This window comes from Clupea harengus, chromosome 24, assembly GCF_900700415.2.
Source record: "Clupea harengus chromosome 24, Ch_v2.0.2, whole genome shotgun sequence".
NCBI classification, from domain to species: Eukaryota; Metazoa; Chordata; class Actinopteri; order Clupeiformes; family Clupeidae; genus Clupea; species Clupea harengus.
In genome coordinates this window covers 11,008,857-11,025,855 of record NC_045175.1, presented here as the reverse complement: position 1 = coordinate 11,025,855, position 16,999 = coordinate 11,008,857, and the positions used below count along the sequence as shown (strand labels likewise).

Sequence of the window (16,999 nt, the reverse complement as noted above, 5' to 3'; positions counted from 1 at the left end):
ATGTGCCTGTTTACTGTTTTTGCAGTTTCTTGACACGCAGGCGTCTCAAACTCCCAGCCCGCCAATTGATATCAAGTTCTATGACACGGCTCTTCAGAATGTTGCAAAAAGTTCCCTTGATTTGAACGTTTACCGCTGATTCTGATTCACATCTTTCATATCATTCGCAAGTAGCCTAGTCCAGTCTGTCTGCAAGTCAGCAAGTAGCCTAATGGGTTGCTACGCAGTACCTGAAACTTTGAAGTTGTATTTGTTTGAAGAACTATTTTTCTTAGCAGAAGTCACGAAATGGCAACAAAATCATTAAAAAGAGGAATTTTTGAGGGATGTCTTCTATCGTTTTGACAACCGTATGGCATACAGACTAGGACGCATCCGAATACGTTATTTAGGGAAGCACAGATAGTGCAATGCAAACAGATATTTCTTCTACCCGAAGTTGCGCGTTATTATTCGGGGGAAAAAGTCAGCTCCATGACTGACATACATCACTAAAATAGATTAATATCATATAGGCCTACTACAAGATACAAATTCTCATTCTGTTCTCAACAAATGACTTCGTTTTCACCAACCGGTCTTTTAATATACTACAAATTATTGAAAGGAGATCGCTAAATTATGTTGTCGCCCCCCCGAGTCAGCGTTTAACTGAAAGGGAGTAAATGTTATGAGTAGATTTCTTACAAACTCAAACCACTAAACATATCATTTTCAGTCGTATCTGTTCATTACATCCATTCAAAAAATACACTTTACCGTGCTATTTCAGTCAAGAATCATCCGTCAGATGATTAAAACAGATCTAAACAGACGTTTAAGAGATAGCCATGTGCATGTGACTTGGCGTCAAGCTGCCAAGTATTTAATGGTTATTTAAACAGACCGAAACCCGTTTGACAGACGAGTACACGTTTAATTCAGTTTAATTTGTTATTAAGTGTCCGCTGTGCAGTTGTGAGGGAGGGCGAGAACACACCCCCTTGCATCATCAGACGCACATTGGCAGCAACTGGTGCCTTGTGTGTGAACTGGTACACTTCGGTAAGACAAAGCAATGATCATTATGCCATTGTCTATAAGAAACGCACAAAACACTAACCTCATACAGCGCCTGGAGTAAAGTTAACTGTATAAAACATGTTAAATATGCGTCCTCTGGCTATGATGAAGACTATGCTATTTCTTTCATATTAGTGGGCTAGCTAAGGTTTCACACAATGTCATTGAATAAAAACAATAAAATAACATGTAAAATAACAGTAGGCCTACTAAACATTTCAAAGCCAAATTTGGAAATTAATATCAGCATGTAATTTTGTTATCTTGTAATGGTCTTACGCTCAAGCATTGTTTCAGATAACCTCATGCTTCATAACATAGACCTACGATATGTGATGATTTTGGAAATCCCAGTTTAGCGTGGAGGGCAATGTGGCACACTGTACCAAGGACTTTGCCAAAACAAAGGAACAGAAAGATAGAGAAAAAGGGAGAGTGAAATAGAGGGAGAGAGAGAGAAAAAAGAAATAAAGAGAGAGATGTTTTTTTTCTCACAAAAACATTATTTCAACCATTAAAAAACAAAAGCAAGGCCACTAGGTCCTTTTGTCAAAAAAGATAAATAATAATAAAAAAACAACCACAAGAACACACTGAACACACTGAACACACACAAGATGTTTAATTACTTTACCTACATTACTTATAGAAACAAAAGTCAATCAATATCCTACATTTTATCAGAGTTGCTAAAACCATTAAAAAGTTGTACTCTGAATTCAACTCCGCTTTGTTCCTCTTCCTAACATATACAGAGAGAGAAAGATTAGATCAGTCTAAACAGCCCTCACTCTTCTCCACCTTGGCGCAGGAAATGCGACACAGAAACGTTTACAGTTCAGGGGCAGGAAATGTGACACAGAAACGTACACAGTTCTGGCACTGTGAATGCAACACAGAAACGTACACAGTTCTGGCACTGTGAATGCAACACAGAAACGCACACAGTTCTGGCACTGTGAATGCAACACAGAAACGTACACAGTTCTGGCACTGTGAATGCAACACAGAAACGCACACAGTTCTGGCACTGTGAATGCAACACAGAAACGCACACAGTTCTGGCACTGTGAATGCAACACAGAAACGCACACAGTTCTGGCACTGTGAATGCAACACAGAAACGTACACAGTTCTGGCACTGTGAATGCAACACAGAAACGTACACAGTTCTGGCACTGTGAATGCAACACAGAAACGTACACAGTTCTGGCACTGTGAATGCAACACAGAAACGTACACAGTTCTGGCACTGTGAATGCAACACAGAAACGTACACAGTTCTGGCACTGTGAATGCAACACAGAAACGTACACAGTTCTGGCACTGTGAATGCAACACAGAAACGTACACAGTTCTGGCACTGTGAATGCAACACAGAAACGTACACAGTTCTGGCACTGTGAATGCAACACAGAAACGTACACAGTTCTGGCACTGTGAATGCAACACAGAAACGTACACAGTTCTGGCACTGTGAATGCAACACAGAAACGTACACAGTTCTGGCACTGTGAATGCAACACAGAAACGTACACAGTTCTGGCACTGTGAATGCAACACAGAAACGTACACAGTTCTGGCACTGTGAATGCAACACAGAAACGTACACAGTTCTGGCAAAAGAAGCAAAGTGCTTGGATCAGCATGTTGTACCAAGTGCACCCTCCCTTTCTACACCCTACAATCCATAGCTTTGCCAATCAGATGTATGTTTTAAGTATTTGCTTGCTTCTCTGTATTCTCTCTGAGACGCAACAGATTAACACTTTCTTTTTGTTTTTTGCTGTGCCAGGTTCCGATGTGGAATGCAGTCTGATGAGCTGTGTTCCGATGTGGAATGCAGTCGTCACAGAGCTCTGTTCTGATGTGGAATGCAGTCTTCACAGAGCTCTGTTCCGATGTGGAATGCAGTCTTTGCTGTGCCGTGTTCCTGCTTGCTCCTTTTTTCCTCTTTGGAGTGTTTACGGATCATCTCTGATTCGCTAATTCACTTTGTTGCTCCACTTTGACTCAGCCAATGGTGTGGCTTCTCTCCGTGGATTTATATAACCCTCTCAGCACAGATCAGTTTACAGCCGAGGCTCAGAGGGGAAGGTACGTACCTGTTTCCTGGTTCCTGTTTTGCCTTTTCTTGCCATAGAGACATTATGAGCATCGCGGAATGCATACAAAGGGGGTTATTATGGTCCAGTGGTGTATTTAGTGTCTAAGTTATTGTATTGGAAATACCAGTTTAAGTGTGACTTGGTGGGAGGGTGTGGCAAAAAACTTTCAGTGAGATACAGACAGAGAGAGATAAAACGGAGAGAAAGTACTTTCTTTCTTTCTTTATTCAAAATAAAGGTCCTCATGTTCAGAAATACTGAAGATTTTCTATAAATCATAAGCAGAGTGTAAACTAACGTGGTAAGAGTTTCTACTTCCTCCAGAGTGCACAGCCAATGGAAGCACCTGCCTAGAGTAGCCCTCCCAGACATCCTAGCGCCATTAGAGTATTGGAGATGCAATGGTCCAATCGCAGAGGGTTTCTTGAAATGTTATGCTAATAGCTTAAATTAAATGGCATAGACACTAGACCCCTCCCCCCCTTCCAAATACGCCTAGCAACACCCTGAAAGTTACTGATGAGACTGAACTTTAATGCGGCATTTTGGACTTTTCCAGTCTGTTTTTGCTGTTAGTGAGTGTCACACATAAGATTTCAACTGCAACGTAGAAGTGATTTGTTTTGATGACTGACTAGCTCAAACATGGGCAGGGTCTTTAAGATTTATGTGTGAGCAGGTTGGTCATTCGTTTATTTCTTCTGTTGTACCTCACAGTTACATATCCTGTTATTAATGTGGCTGTAGTTTAAAGCTTTGACAAAAAATAGTTACATACTTTCACAGATACCATGTCAGAATGATTGGCCATCAATCGCCTCTTCCTTGATCTCATCTTTGTTTCATTATTTTCCCTCTATCTTGTTTTTGGTGTCAGTTTATTCCTCTGGGCCCCACAAACTCTCATGATGTTGAGGCAATTGTGGAATAGGATTCTGGGTTCCACCCAGGACCAAAGTTCAGACATAGGTAAGAGTTGGTTTTCTGTTTTATACTGACATACAGTATATATTCAATGATCACTATTATTATTACTATTGTTGTTGATATTGGTATTATTATTATTAGCAGTAGTATTGTTCATTAATTATCGTTATTATTAATGTAAAATTATTTGTTAAAAAACGTCAATACTCCATCATTCCTATCTCTCTCTCTCTCTCTCGCTCTCTATCTCCCCCCCCTCTCTCCCTCACACACAGGAAGTGATCTCCAACACCCACAGCATTTAGTAAATGCCACAATCACAGCCCAAAATGGAGCCCAAGTCATCGCTCCTATAATGACGAATTGTACCATTGGAAACATTTCTTTCAAGGAGGAATCAAAAGGGCCAAGTATTACTGTTACATAATCTACCTCAACAATCCATAGCTGCCTTCTGGCTCATTGCTGAAATTGAAAATCCTTCTAGAAAGGAATGACATGAATCATGCTTTTCTTCAGATATTACTCAATATTTAAGGACTGTTTGAGATTACTGACCATTCGGTTACTGTTACTGTCTTGTTTCTGACAGGTACATGAGGTTCCTTCAAATAGCAGAACCGTACAGATGAAAGTCCTTCCGGTGTGTGAAAGATATGCAAGTTATTCAAAAAATACTCATGTGTTCCTTCCCATCTAGACCCTGAAACTGTACAGAAAGTCTTGAAGAGTCACAAGAGCAGGATGCAGAAGCAGTTTGAGTGTATATTTGAAGGACTCGAACAGAGAGGAAGCAAAACTCCACTTAACAAGATCTACACACAGCTCTACATCACTGAAGGAGACAGTGACGAGGTGAACAACGATCACGAAGTTTGGCAGATGGATAAGATGTCCAGAAAACCAAAGCCAGATGACACTCCCATTGACTGTAATGACATCTTCAATGCCTTACCGGGACAAGAGAGACACATCAGGACTGTGATGACCAAGGGCATTGCTGGCATTGGAAAGACGGTGTCTGTGCAGAAGTTCATTCTCGACTGGGCAGACGGAGGAGCTAATCAAGAAGTCCACTTGATGCTTTTCCTTCCTCTCCGAGAGCTGAATTTGCTCAAAGATGATGAATACAGTCTTCACAATCTCCTGCTTGAGTTCCACCCAGAGCTGAGAGCACTAGGAGAAACGTGTTACGACGACTTACAGGTGGTGTTCATCTTTGACGGTATTGATGAAAGCAGACTTCCGCTGAACTTCAAGAAAAACAAACCTGTGTCTGATGTCACAAAGACAGCGACACTGGACGTGCTGGTCACCAACCTCATCAAGGGAAACCTGCTCCGGACAGCCCTGATATGGATGACATCACGTCCTGCAGCAGCTGGTCAAGTCCCCTCTGAACATGTTGACCGCATCACAGAAGTGCGCGGGTTCAAAAACCAGCAGAAGGATGAGTACTTCATGAAGAGAATTGAGGATCCGGCTCGAGCTCAGCAAATCCTCAGTCACATCAAGACCACAAGAAGCCTCCTCATCATGTGCCACATACCAGTCTTCTGTTACATTGCAGCAACTGTCCTGCAGGAAATGTTAGGTCAGTACGACAGTGCAGAAATCCCCTCAACCCTGACAGAAATGTATATTCACTTCCTGATCATACAGCTGGACAAGAAAAACCAAAAGTACGATGGTGTCAAACCAGACAAAAAGACGATACTGGAGGCCAACCGGGATGCCATCTTAAAATTGGCAGAACTGGCTTTTAAAAACCTTGAGCAGGGCACAATCTTGTTTGACGAAGATGCGCTGAAAGAGAGTGGCATTAGTTTGGAAGAAGCTTCTGTGCACTCCGGTTTGTGTACAGAAATTCTCAGAGAAGAGCCTAAGTTTGCTTTGAGTAAGTTCTACTGCTTTGTGCATCTAAGCGTCCAGGAGTTCCTGGCTGCTTTGTTTGTCTTCGTCTCTTTCATGAACGGGGACATGGCAGCACTGAGGTCTTTTCTGCAGGCAAAACCCAAAAAGGTGTTCCTGTACCTCTTGCTGAAGAGTGCTGTGGAAAAATCTCTGAAAAGCAAGAACGGACACTTGGATCTTTTCCTTCGCTTTCTTTTGGGCATCTCGCTCGACTCCAGTCAGAAACTCCTCGAAGGCCTGCTGAAACGTCCATTAGCGGAGAACAGCAAGGAGAACTCCAAAAGCCTGGAGTTAATCATAAAACACATTAAAAATGTGGACAAAAAGAACACCTCACCTGAGAGATTCATCAACCTCGTTAACTGTCTTTCTGAAATGAAAGACCACTCACTTCAGAAAGAGCTGCAGACGTTCCTCACCTGTGAGAAAGGACCAAATACAGAACTATCATCAGCACACTGTTCCACCTTAGCAGACATCCTTCTGAAGTCCGAGGAGGTTTTGGATGAGTTTGACATTGATGAGTACAACGCAACAGACGAAGGACAACAGCGACTTGTTCCGGTTGTGAAATGGTGCAAAAAAGCTCGGTAAGTATCAAATTAGCCGCTGGTATCCATAGGTTTGTGGAAAGAGATTTATAGCTTTTCTTTGATGAAGGTGTTTTATTAAAAGTCACTATGTTTTTTGTAGGCTTACAGATTACAGCAATTTTAATGAGCAGTCTTGTGAGATAGTGGCCTCGGTCCTGCGATCAACATCGTCTTACTTGAGAGAGCTGTATCTGGACGGTACCACCATGGCGGAGTCAGGAATGATGGCTGTCTGTGGCTCCCTATCCAATCCCAGCTGTATGCTGGAGAGGCTAAGGTAAACATGACACTCTCTCAAGAGTCTTTTTTTTTAAAAATGTGCTCATATTTATTCAAGAAGAGATTGTAACAAGTATATTTCCAACAACATTTCCAAGTGTACATTGATTACAGTATATACTGTGCTATGATGGAGTGTATTTCTAACAATTTCTAAGTGTGCTGGATGTATTGCTCACAGTGGTTTTCACTGCTCTACAATGCTTGTGACTTCAATGATTTCCCTGCTGATCACAAACTCCTCATTTTTCCATTTTAATAAATGTTGCTACAACCTCAGTTAATTTTTTTGTTTTTTGAAGTCCTCTAGCCGGAGTGCATACACAAGTCACTGTTTGGACAGGCAAGAGAAATGGACCGTGAACCACAGACATATTTCCTAATCCATGTCCACATCCCATTTTCCATCAACAGTCATACACTAAAATGTGTACAATTCGGTAACTTATTTTAGATCCGCCTAGAGAGACTTTACAGATGGTTTGTTGAAATTCAAGTGCAGTCTTTAACATTTTTCACTTAACATCACCTTAACCAAACCCAACTCCTAACTCTAAGCTTAGTCATGAATTGTAAGTAACAGAGTTTGAAAAGAGAGTTTGTTTGTAATCTGAGTATCTATAGATTGTCTATAGGGGACCATCCAAATAATGTGTGACCTACAATTCTAATAGTTTTAATGTCAAGGCAATACCAGTCTGGTATTGAAGGATTGAGTTGATTGATCCTCTTAGCGTGTGAAATTGATGAAGTTTATTTTGAACATCCTGCAGTCTAGGTGGCTGTAAACGTTCGAGCAACAATATGATTGGACACCTCGCATCCTCTCTTCAGTCCATGAAAGACTCACAGCTGGAGGACCTGGATCTGAGTTGCTGTCCCTGCAGTGTTGAGGAGATGAGGCTTTTAACAGCAGGACTGGTGAATTGCCACTGTAAAGTTGAGAGATTAAGGTGAGGGCTTTTAATGGTATATTTATTCTCTGAAATAACAGTACTTATTAGATGTACATTTACTTTCCATTTGACATTGCTTGCTTTCCTTTAAATATGGTATTCAATGTTGTTTTTAAATGACAAGCAAAACACAACAGTAGCTAATCATTCAAACAGGCATGTATCCTGTTGATTAAGTTCATGTACACAAGCCACAAGGGCTCCAACACAACACACTAAATGCAGTGAAACATTCTGTATATTTGCCATTTTCTAAGAGAGATTTCCCTCTCTGCAGCCTGAGGAAGTCTAATCTTTCTTCAAGTCACTGTGAAGATTTGGCCTCAATTCTCTGCTCCTCTGACTCCAACCTGAGAGAGCTGGACTTGAGAGACAACGACCTGCAGGACTCAGGAATGGAGCTGCTCGCCTCTGGACTCAAGAACTCACAATGCATAGTGGGGATACTGAGGTACACACACACGCACACGCACAGGAAGCCGCACTGTAACAGTACAAACAAACAAGGCTGACTTCAGTCACACTGACATTGTCGCACAAACGACACAGCAACACACACGTGCATATATAGGTGGTGACACAGGACACACATACGCGCAAACGCAGGCCGAGGTCCTGGTGAATTTATTCTCTGCATTTATCCCATCCTGGACTGTCCTTCCTCTAGGACCCCAGGAGCAGTGGGCAGCCTTTACATACATATATGACCTGCCCAATCAAAGCAGCAAATCTGCTCGCAGAGACCGGAAACTCCGGGGACATTGTCCTGTGCATCTATCAATCAATCAATCAATCAATTTGTTTATTTGATCAAGAGGGACAGTGTACATTCATGAACATTAAAATGTAAATGCACCCAATTATAGCCAAAAGGCTAGTTTCCATTGGCAGTCCCCCTGCCAGAGTGAAAAAGGCTATACAACCTAAAAAAGGCATTAACGTATATATCAAACATAACATTGTGTGAAAGAAATGTTTCTTTTTAATTATTATCATGATGTGTTTTAGTTTGATATTAGTTAGTTAGTTAAATGGAGGACTAAGCTCTTTCCATTGTTCTGTGAAAGGAAGTTTGAAACTGTGGGAAGAGAAGCTTGGAATTCAGACTGTCATGAAATGTTTAGGTTAAGACTGATTTATTGGTCTAGGACCCATAGTCAGGGTTTTTGGGGGTCTTAGGTAAACATTCTTATCTTTTGGAACCAGGCATGGGAAGTCAGAGCCATGGGTGTGTCATTGTCTTTGTTCTGTGAGATTTTCTTAATAAATGGTCAGGCAAGTTACTCAAGGGGCAGTGTATGTGGGGACAGCGTTCCGAAACCACTACTCTCCTCTGGGCCAGAGTAAATGTCTGTTACTTGATTTTATTCTTGGTTGTGTGTGTCTTAATAACTGAGGTTTAAATACAGTCCTTATACAAAGGGTGAAATAATTCCCTGACAGTTTGGTCCATCGATCGGAATCTCAAGAAAGGACAAGATCGACCGGGAGCAGAACCACGGAAGCCGTACGTCGATGCATCGCCCTGCCCAATAGTTGGATAGGTAAAGTCCCTTCGCGTTGAATTCGTCGTTGGGCCGGCTGAAGGACTTCTGCCCCTGGGAAAGTCTGCCTTCTCGAGATCCAGATCCAGATGAGACGCACAACAAGAATAATAAGTGAGTAGCCGGGGGTTACTTAATATTCAGACAAATAGCTATACAGAGATCTGGGATCTCTTGAGGTCTGGGACCTCACAGAAATATTTCTACCCTAATCTGGGATTGGGGAGTGTGAATAGGTGTACACCTGAGTGAATGAGAGCGTGGCTGGAGAAAGAAATTAAGCAAAATTAAAACTTTGGAAACTATCTGAGAGCACAAACTCCCGGGGAGGTCCGGATTGATTTATCAATCTAGAAGCTCGGCCTCCGGATATTTTTCATAGACTCAAGAGAAGTATTTTGCTTAATTCAAAAAACTCACCATAATTATGGGTAAAAATGCGTCAAAATCGCAAGGCAGTACTGGAGATAGGAAGTACATAGAGAAGAAACATACTAATAGTCACACGAAGTATGTAGATCGTTGGATTAAAAAACATAGTTTCAGTGGGAAACTAGTAGTAGAAGACTGTGATAAATTATGCAAAGACATAAATAAACATCACCGGGGAAAGAGAACGTTAAAAACGCATCACAAAGACGAGCTCGCATGTGCTGGCGTCTGGTTAACGGAGGCGAGAGAAAGACTTGATGGTATTAAACGACGAAAAGAGCAATTAGTACTATCTGCTCTATCGAAAGAAGACGATACTGTAGTAATCAGTAAGTCTAGATTCGTACAGGCACCAGTACTAGAACAGCAGCAACAAGTAGTCGTTCAAAGGCCACCAGCGTCGCCAGCCTCTCCACTACCAGAAAATCCGTTAACTCCAGCTCGCACAAACTCATCAGGTGCTCCATTGTATCCACCGTTGCCAGGAACCCCACCACCTTATGACCATCCACAACGCATACGCCGTACTCCCATTAAATTTCGTGATTATCACATGGATGCGGGAGAACTATATGTCCAATCAGAGATACCAAATGGGCTAGAGGCCCATCAATTCCCGATGATTGAACTCCCCAATCCTGCTTTTGCTCCTGCCGATCCCATAGGACCAGATAATCCTAGAACAATGCTAGTTTATCGTCCTTGGAACCAAAAAGAAGTTGATGATGCGGTAAAAAGTGTCCCGGAACACAAAGAAAGATTAACTGATTTTCTCCAAGGCATGGAGGCCTTACGGGATATGTATAAATTAGATGGGAGAGAGGTTGAGTGGATCTACCGATCCAAGATGAAGGTTGACTGGGCGCGTGTGAAAAATGATTTTCAGGTCGGTCCCCAAGGGGCGGGTCCGCACGCAGCTGGAAGCCCGGAGCTACTCGCTCAGGTTAATGCGTTGCAACAAAGAATTCGTGCGACGTTTGCGGCTCAGCCTAATTACACTAAATTAGGAGAAACAAAACAAAAAGACGCCGAAACAGTCTATGAGTTCAGAGAAAGGTTTGAGCATGCCTTTAGGAACTATAGTGGATTAGGGGATGCCAACCCAGCCGAAGTTGCGATATTTAATGCGCATTTGAAACAGGCATTATTGGGGGTTTCAGGGCTGAGGTCAGAGAATGGCTTAATAGAAATTTTGTTGAACTTCCCACATCTACCCTCCCAGCGTTCATGACGCAGGCAAGACATGCAGAAAAAGTAACTCAGGCTAAGAAAAAACTTAGAGATGAGCAGAAAACTGCCGAAGTCTTCGTCGCTGCAGTTCAGACAGTGATGGGAGGCAGTCAGAGGGGGGGGAGAGGTAGAGGAAAGAGCAGAGGGAAAGGCAGAGGTAGAGAACAAAGCAGAGGAAAAAGTCAAGATTGGAGAAAAGGAAAAAATACACCTCGAAAGAATAGAGACAGAGAAGGAGAAGAGGAAGAAGAAGAAGAGAGAGAGGACAGGGATAAGTGTTATTCTTGTGGAGTAAAGGGACATTGGGCGAGAGATTGTCCTAATAAGGAAGAGTCATGACTAGCCACAGAAACCCACAGTAATAAACAAACAGATGAAGGAGATGAGATTACATGCGATGAATTTTTAGATTTGGAAGACATCTGCTTGTCTACTAGTGGAAAACCCGAAATTACTCTGTTAGTTGACGGTAAACCGGTACACTTTCTCTGCGATTCAGGAGCGTGTAGGACTGCGATAATGAATGGAGAATTTATTGACAAATCAAGTGATTTCGTTCTGGTACGTTCCGCAAATGGACACACGCAGAGGCAAGCTCTCACTAAACCTATTTGGATAAAGAATCCAATAACAGGAGAATCCGTGAAAGCACCCGTGATAGTTTCACCCTCGTGTCCATTTAATTTACTCGGACGTGACGTTATGACTAAATTAGGCTTAGCAATTTACCCCACAAAACAGGGCGGAATGCAAGCTCGACGATGCAACAATACTGATATTTTAATTGTGGAAGGGAGGGGCGTGCCTTTCTACTATTGGGGGCTAAATGTGCCAGATAAGTCTCCGTGTAAAACAGCGAGCGCCTTGTTAAATGAAGCGAAAAAGGTAGTGTCTCCTGAGTCAGATTTTACACACAAAAATGACATACAGGTCACTTTACGTTGCTCAAATGACGGGAGACCTGGCCCAGACCCTCAATATGACGAAGCAGTCCATAAACTAGGCCCACAAAAAATTGTAATCACTGCACTCTGTTGGAGGGAAAATGCGTGTCTGTGCACTGTAACTCTATCACCGCAGGCTGAGAGTCTGGTGCGCGCATTGACCCCAAACATACTGTTGTCTAAAGCTCCCGACGAGAAATGGCAAGATAACAAAGAGCATATATGGGAAATTAACAGAGCGTGCGACTGGAAAGACATGGGTTATTCTCAATATAGTCCAAGCACCGGCTGGTGGAAGAAAATGTTAAATTTCGTGGTAATAACGACTCCAGAGACAAGAATGAGTGATCCGAATGAAACTAAATGAGAGATGTTGTTAACTTCTGAGGAAGAGGCGGCATTAAGTGAAATTACTGATAAACTTTGGTCAAAGCATCCAGCGGATGTGGGTAAAATGATTGGTGTTGAGCCCGTAAAAATTAAAGGAAAAACGGAATACTATCCTCGCGTAAAACAATACCCGCTGAAACCAGATGCCCAGGCAGGCATCGAGCCAGTCATACAAGAGTTGTTAAAAGCCAAGATTATTCGAGCATGTGTTGATTCACCTTGTAATACGCCTATTTTCCCAGTGAAGAAAGCATCGCCATCCACTGGTTGGAGAGTGGTGCAGGATTTAAGACAAGTCAACGAAGCCGTAGTGGCACGAGCACCTAATGTGCCAGATCCACACACACTATTAAACCAATTGGACCCCGAAGCAAAATATTTTACTGTAATCGATCTAAGTAATGCATTTTGGTCAATACCAGTAGACGAAGCAAGTCAGTTTTGGTTTGCGTTCACTTTTAAGGGCAAAAGATACACGTTTAACCGGTTAGCTCAGGGATATTGCGAGTCACCTACAATATTTGCGGATGCCATAAGAAATTGTTTAGCTGATTTTCAACCACCACAAGGTAGTCAAGTCTTGTCTTATGTGGACGATATATTAGTATCTTCTAAAACACAAGAACAGTGCAAAATAGATACTTTATCTCTGTTACATTATTTGGCAAAAACAGGAAATAAAGTCAGCAAAAATAAATTGCAACTTTGGACAACAAACGTAAGATATCTTGGTCACACTCTTTCCGGAGATGGAAGAACGGTAAATACTGAAAGGAAGAAAGCTATATTGGAAGCTCCGAAACCTATGACTAAAAAACAGATGATGTCATTTTTAGGATTGTGTAATTATTGTCGACAATGGGTACCCAATTATGCAGTATTAGTAAGGCCTTTGCATAATATGATTTTCTCTGAACCAATGGCGCCCCACGATAAGGTTACGTGGACTAAAGAGGGTTCAGAAGCGTTTCAATTAACAAAAGAAAAAATAGCCAGCTCGACAGTACTGGCTCTTCCTAATTATGCGAAACCTTTCGTTCTCATGGTTGATTCCAGACATGGGTTCATGACATCTGTTTTGCTTCAGGTTTGGGGATGTAAAATGAGACCGATTGCTTTTTATTCAACCCAGCTCGATCCGGTAGCTCGTGCGACACCAACATGTGTCCAAGCAGTGCTCGCAGCGGCATTAGCCGTACAGGCGTCAGCAGAAATTGTGTTGTTTCATGAACTCGTCGTAAAAGTACCGCATGCAGTGTCAATGCTTTTACTACAGACTAACATGACTTTCCTTTCTCCTGCACGCCACTTATCATGCATGACTCTTCTTCTCTCACAACCACACATAACATTGGAAAGGTGTAATACACTGAATCCATCCACATTATTGCCAATACCTATTGACGGCATACCACACATATGTCAGGAAGAGACTCAAAAGAATTTGAAACCGAGAACGGATCTGCAGGACACCCCCCTACTGGGGGGATGTGTGATTTACGTTGACGGCTCTGCAGGCAAGGATGTGAGGGGGAGGAATTTAGTAGCTTATGCAGTCACTAGCCTTACTGACATAGTGGAAGCAAAGAAATTACCTTCTAACTTATCTGCACAAGCAGCAGAAATAATTGCATTAACCAGGGCATGTCAGTTATACAAAGGTCAGGAAATGACTGTATACACAGACAGCCAATATGCTTTTGCTGCTTCACACATTTTCTGTGCACATTGGAAAAGGAGAGGTTATTTAACTTCTACAGGAAAGGAAGTTAAACACAAGAAGTTGTTGCAAGAGCTACTTGAAGCAATACAATTGCCTAGTAAATTAGCGATATGCAAATGCGAAGCACACACAAATAAAACTGATGACATTTCAAAAGGAAATGCTTTAGCAGACAAGGCTGCCAAGCAGGCAGCTGGTCTGTATCTGACACAAGACACAGAGGATGACTTTTTGATTAACATGCAACAACAAGCACCCAAAGGGGAACAGGAAACTTGGATAAAACACGGGGCGACTTTGAAAGATGAGGTATATATCAGTCCAGATAAAAAACCCATCTTGCCGAGATCTTTGTATAAATGGGCAGCGATTTTGAGTCATGGTGATACTCACGTATCAACTGGGGGAATGGTTAGCTTAGTACATAAGCACTATACCACATATGGATTCATAACCTATTCAAAAAATTTTTGTTTGCAATGTGAGATATGTATTCGGCATAATTCACAAGGGAACCTCAGGCCTAAGAGGGGAGTTTTCCCCAAGCCTGACTATCCTTTTCAGGTAATACACATGGATTATATCCAATTGAGCAAAGCCAGAGGGCTGGAGTATTGTTTGGTTATAATTGATGTGTTTTCCAGATGGGTAGAGGTATTCCCTAGTTCAACACCCGACGCACTCACAGTGGCAAAAGCATTATGTAAAAGAATAATACCAACTTTTGGTGTACCACAAATCATAAGGTCAGACAATGGTTCACATTTTGTGAATGATGTGTTGGACAGAGTTGGACAACAATTAAAAATTGATTTGAAAAGGCATTGTGCATACCACCCCCAGAGTGCTGGTCTTGTGGAAAGAACGAATGGTACGGTAAAATCTAAACTTCGAAAGGCTATGGCAGAAACAGGTAGACAATGGCCTGATTGTTTAGATTTAGTATCTTTAAGCATGCACATTACCCCTGCTCAGGGTCAACTCTTATCACCTTTTGAAATACTTTATGGCAGGCCATACAGAATACCAGATCTCACTCCAACTGTAAGAGCCAACCCAGATGACATTCCCACACTAGCAGATTATATGAAAAAAACTTTACTGACTAGAGAATGCAAAGAACCAAATACTGTTCCAGTTTTTTCTGTGTCTCCACAGGTACAAGGACAGGTGAAGGTGGGAGACTGGGTGTTCATCAAAGTCATCAAAAGAAAGACTTGGTCTGATGATAGATGGGAAGGACCGTACCAGGTGCTACTGTCTACCCCCACTGCCGTTAAGATCGCTGAACGCTCCACCTGGATTCATCTGTCACACTGCAAACTCAGAGCATTACCAGGATCCACCACTAGCGTTGAGTAGCGTTTTGTGGCGCTAGCGGGGGGCTAAGTGTATAAATCTTGGTCGTCTGAACGTCACCTAACCTCCAGGGAGTGCCGTGAGGGTTAGAGATTCTGCTCAACATAGTAGAGGTGTATCTGTGTTTTTTGTTCCTGTTTTTTGTATCTGTGTTTTTTTTAGTTTTTCTTGTTTATTTGTGTTTATTGTTTTTCTGTATACATTTAAAACAATGTTTAAGCTGTTACTATTAATGATTGCTACAGGAGTAATGTTGGGTCTATGGTCCCCTACAAATTTAATTGAGAGAATCCATAAGAGGTGGATTTCATATGGGGAACATGAAGCCATGGGGAACGTTACTCATCTGTATTCTACTAATTCATGGTATAGATATGCATCTTTGCAAGCGAAGAGACTTAATAAGACCAATTGCTATATATGTTCCTTAATGCCAACTTCCTCCTCTCACCCTAGACTTGAAGCTAGACCACTTTCTAAACAAGCCACTATCTGTGTTAGTTGGAAGTCTTCCCCAGAAAGCTGGATGTACAAGGCTCAATTTCAATATCGAAATGGTACCAGGTCGCAGGATTCATGCAGCGATACACACCCCCTAGAAGAAATACAAAATGCTACACCCTTGCTGTCACCTTATGTGACAGTCGACTCCATATTTCCAATATGTTTTGCTAGTAATGGAACAATGAAAGTAGGCTCTCTGAGAAAGAAACAGTGTAATACAACTGTCATCCCTACTACTACAGTGATCTCTTCCTCAGGTCACGTCACTTACTGGGTCCCTACTGTGCCATGTCCATGGGGAGACCGTTCCTTATGTTGGAGTTGGAATGGCAAGTACTGCCCCTCTGTCAAGGGTACTCCTACATTGAGAGAGGTGCTGTGGGTATGTGGTAGTCGGTTGTACAGTCATCTCCCTCCACACTGGGGTGGCGTATGCGCCCCCGCACAGGTCACGGACCATACTTATGTTGTTAGTGCACAGCCAGAGTTATCTCGTAAGAAGAGATTTGCTGTTAAGGAGCACGACAGTGTGTGGGGGACTGACGTACCTGATGACCAAAAAATTTGGACTAAAGGAACCAAGGTAACTTTGTCTCTGTTTCCGTGGTTGGGAGTAGGTAAACTAATGTTAAGAATGGAAACGCTTAACTATAGGTTAGGATTGTTCGTTAATGCAACCTTAGTCAGCATGGAAGGCCTTAATGATGAAGTTTCGCAAATTAGGTTAATGGTACTTCAGAATAGATTAGTCTTAGACCTGCTTACTGCATCTAGTGGGGGGGTTTGTGTGTTGTTGAATGATTCTTGTTGTACGTGGATTCCAGACCTGGTACAGAGCATTTCTGTTTCTGAAGCCTTACAGCAAATGAAGGCTGTTCGTGATGCTATATCAAGTGATAAAGTGGTGGATGTTCCGTGGTGGAATCCTTTTGCTTGGTTTACTTCGGGTGCGTGGTGGCAAATTGTGCTGAAAGGACTGTTACCAATTGTTGCAATCTTTATACTTTTTTGTATTTTTATGATGTGTATTTCTA

General features: G+C 42.1%; 1 protein-coding gene across 1 annotated transcript in view; it reads left to right on the top strand.

Moving 5' to 3' along the window:
* Positions 1-4,078: 4,078 nt before the first annotated feature.
* Positions 4,079-16,999, top strand: part of LOC105909345 (NACHT, LRR and PYD domains-containing protein 12-like) — a 16,444-nt gene continuing 3,523 nt past the window's right edge. The window contains exons 1-5 of the mRNA XM_042703471.1: positions 4,079-4,139; positions 4,798-6,601; positions 6,705-6,881; positions 7,657-7,836; positions 8,117-8,290. Of these exons, the coding sequence (XP_042559405.1) occupies positions 4,079-4,139; positions 4,798-6,601; positions 6,705-6,881; positions 7,657-7,836; positions 8,117-8,290 (2,396 nt within the window). The remainder of the gene's footprint in view (positions 4,140-4,797; positions 6,602-6,704; positions 6,882-7,656; positions 7,837-8,116; positions 8,291-16,999) is intronic.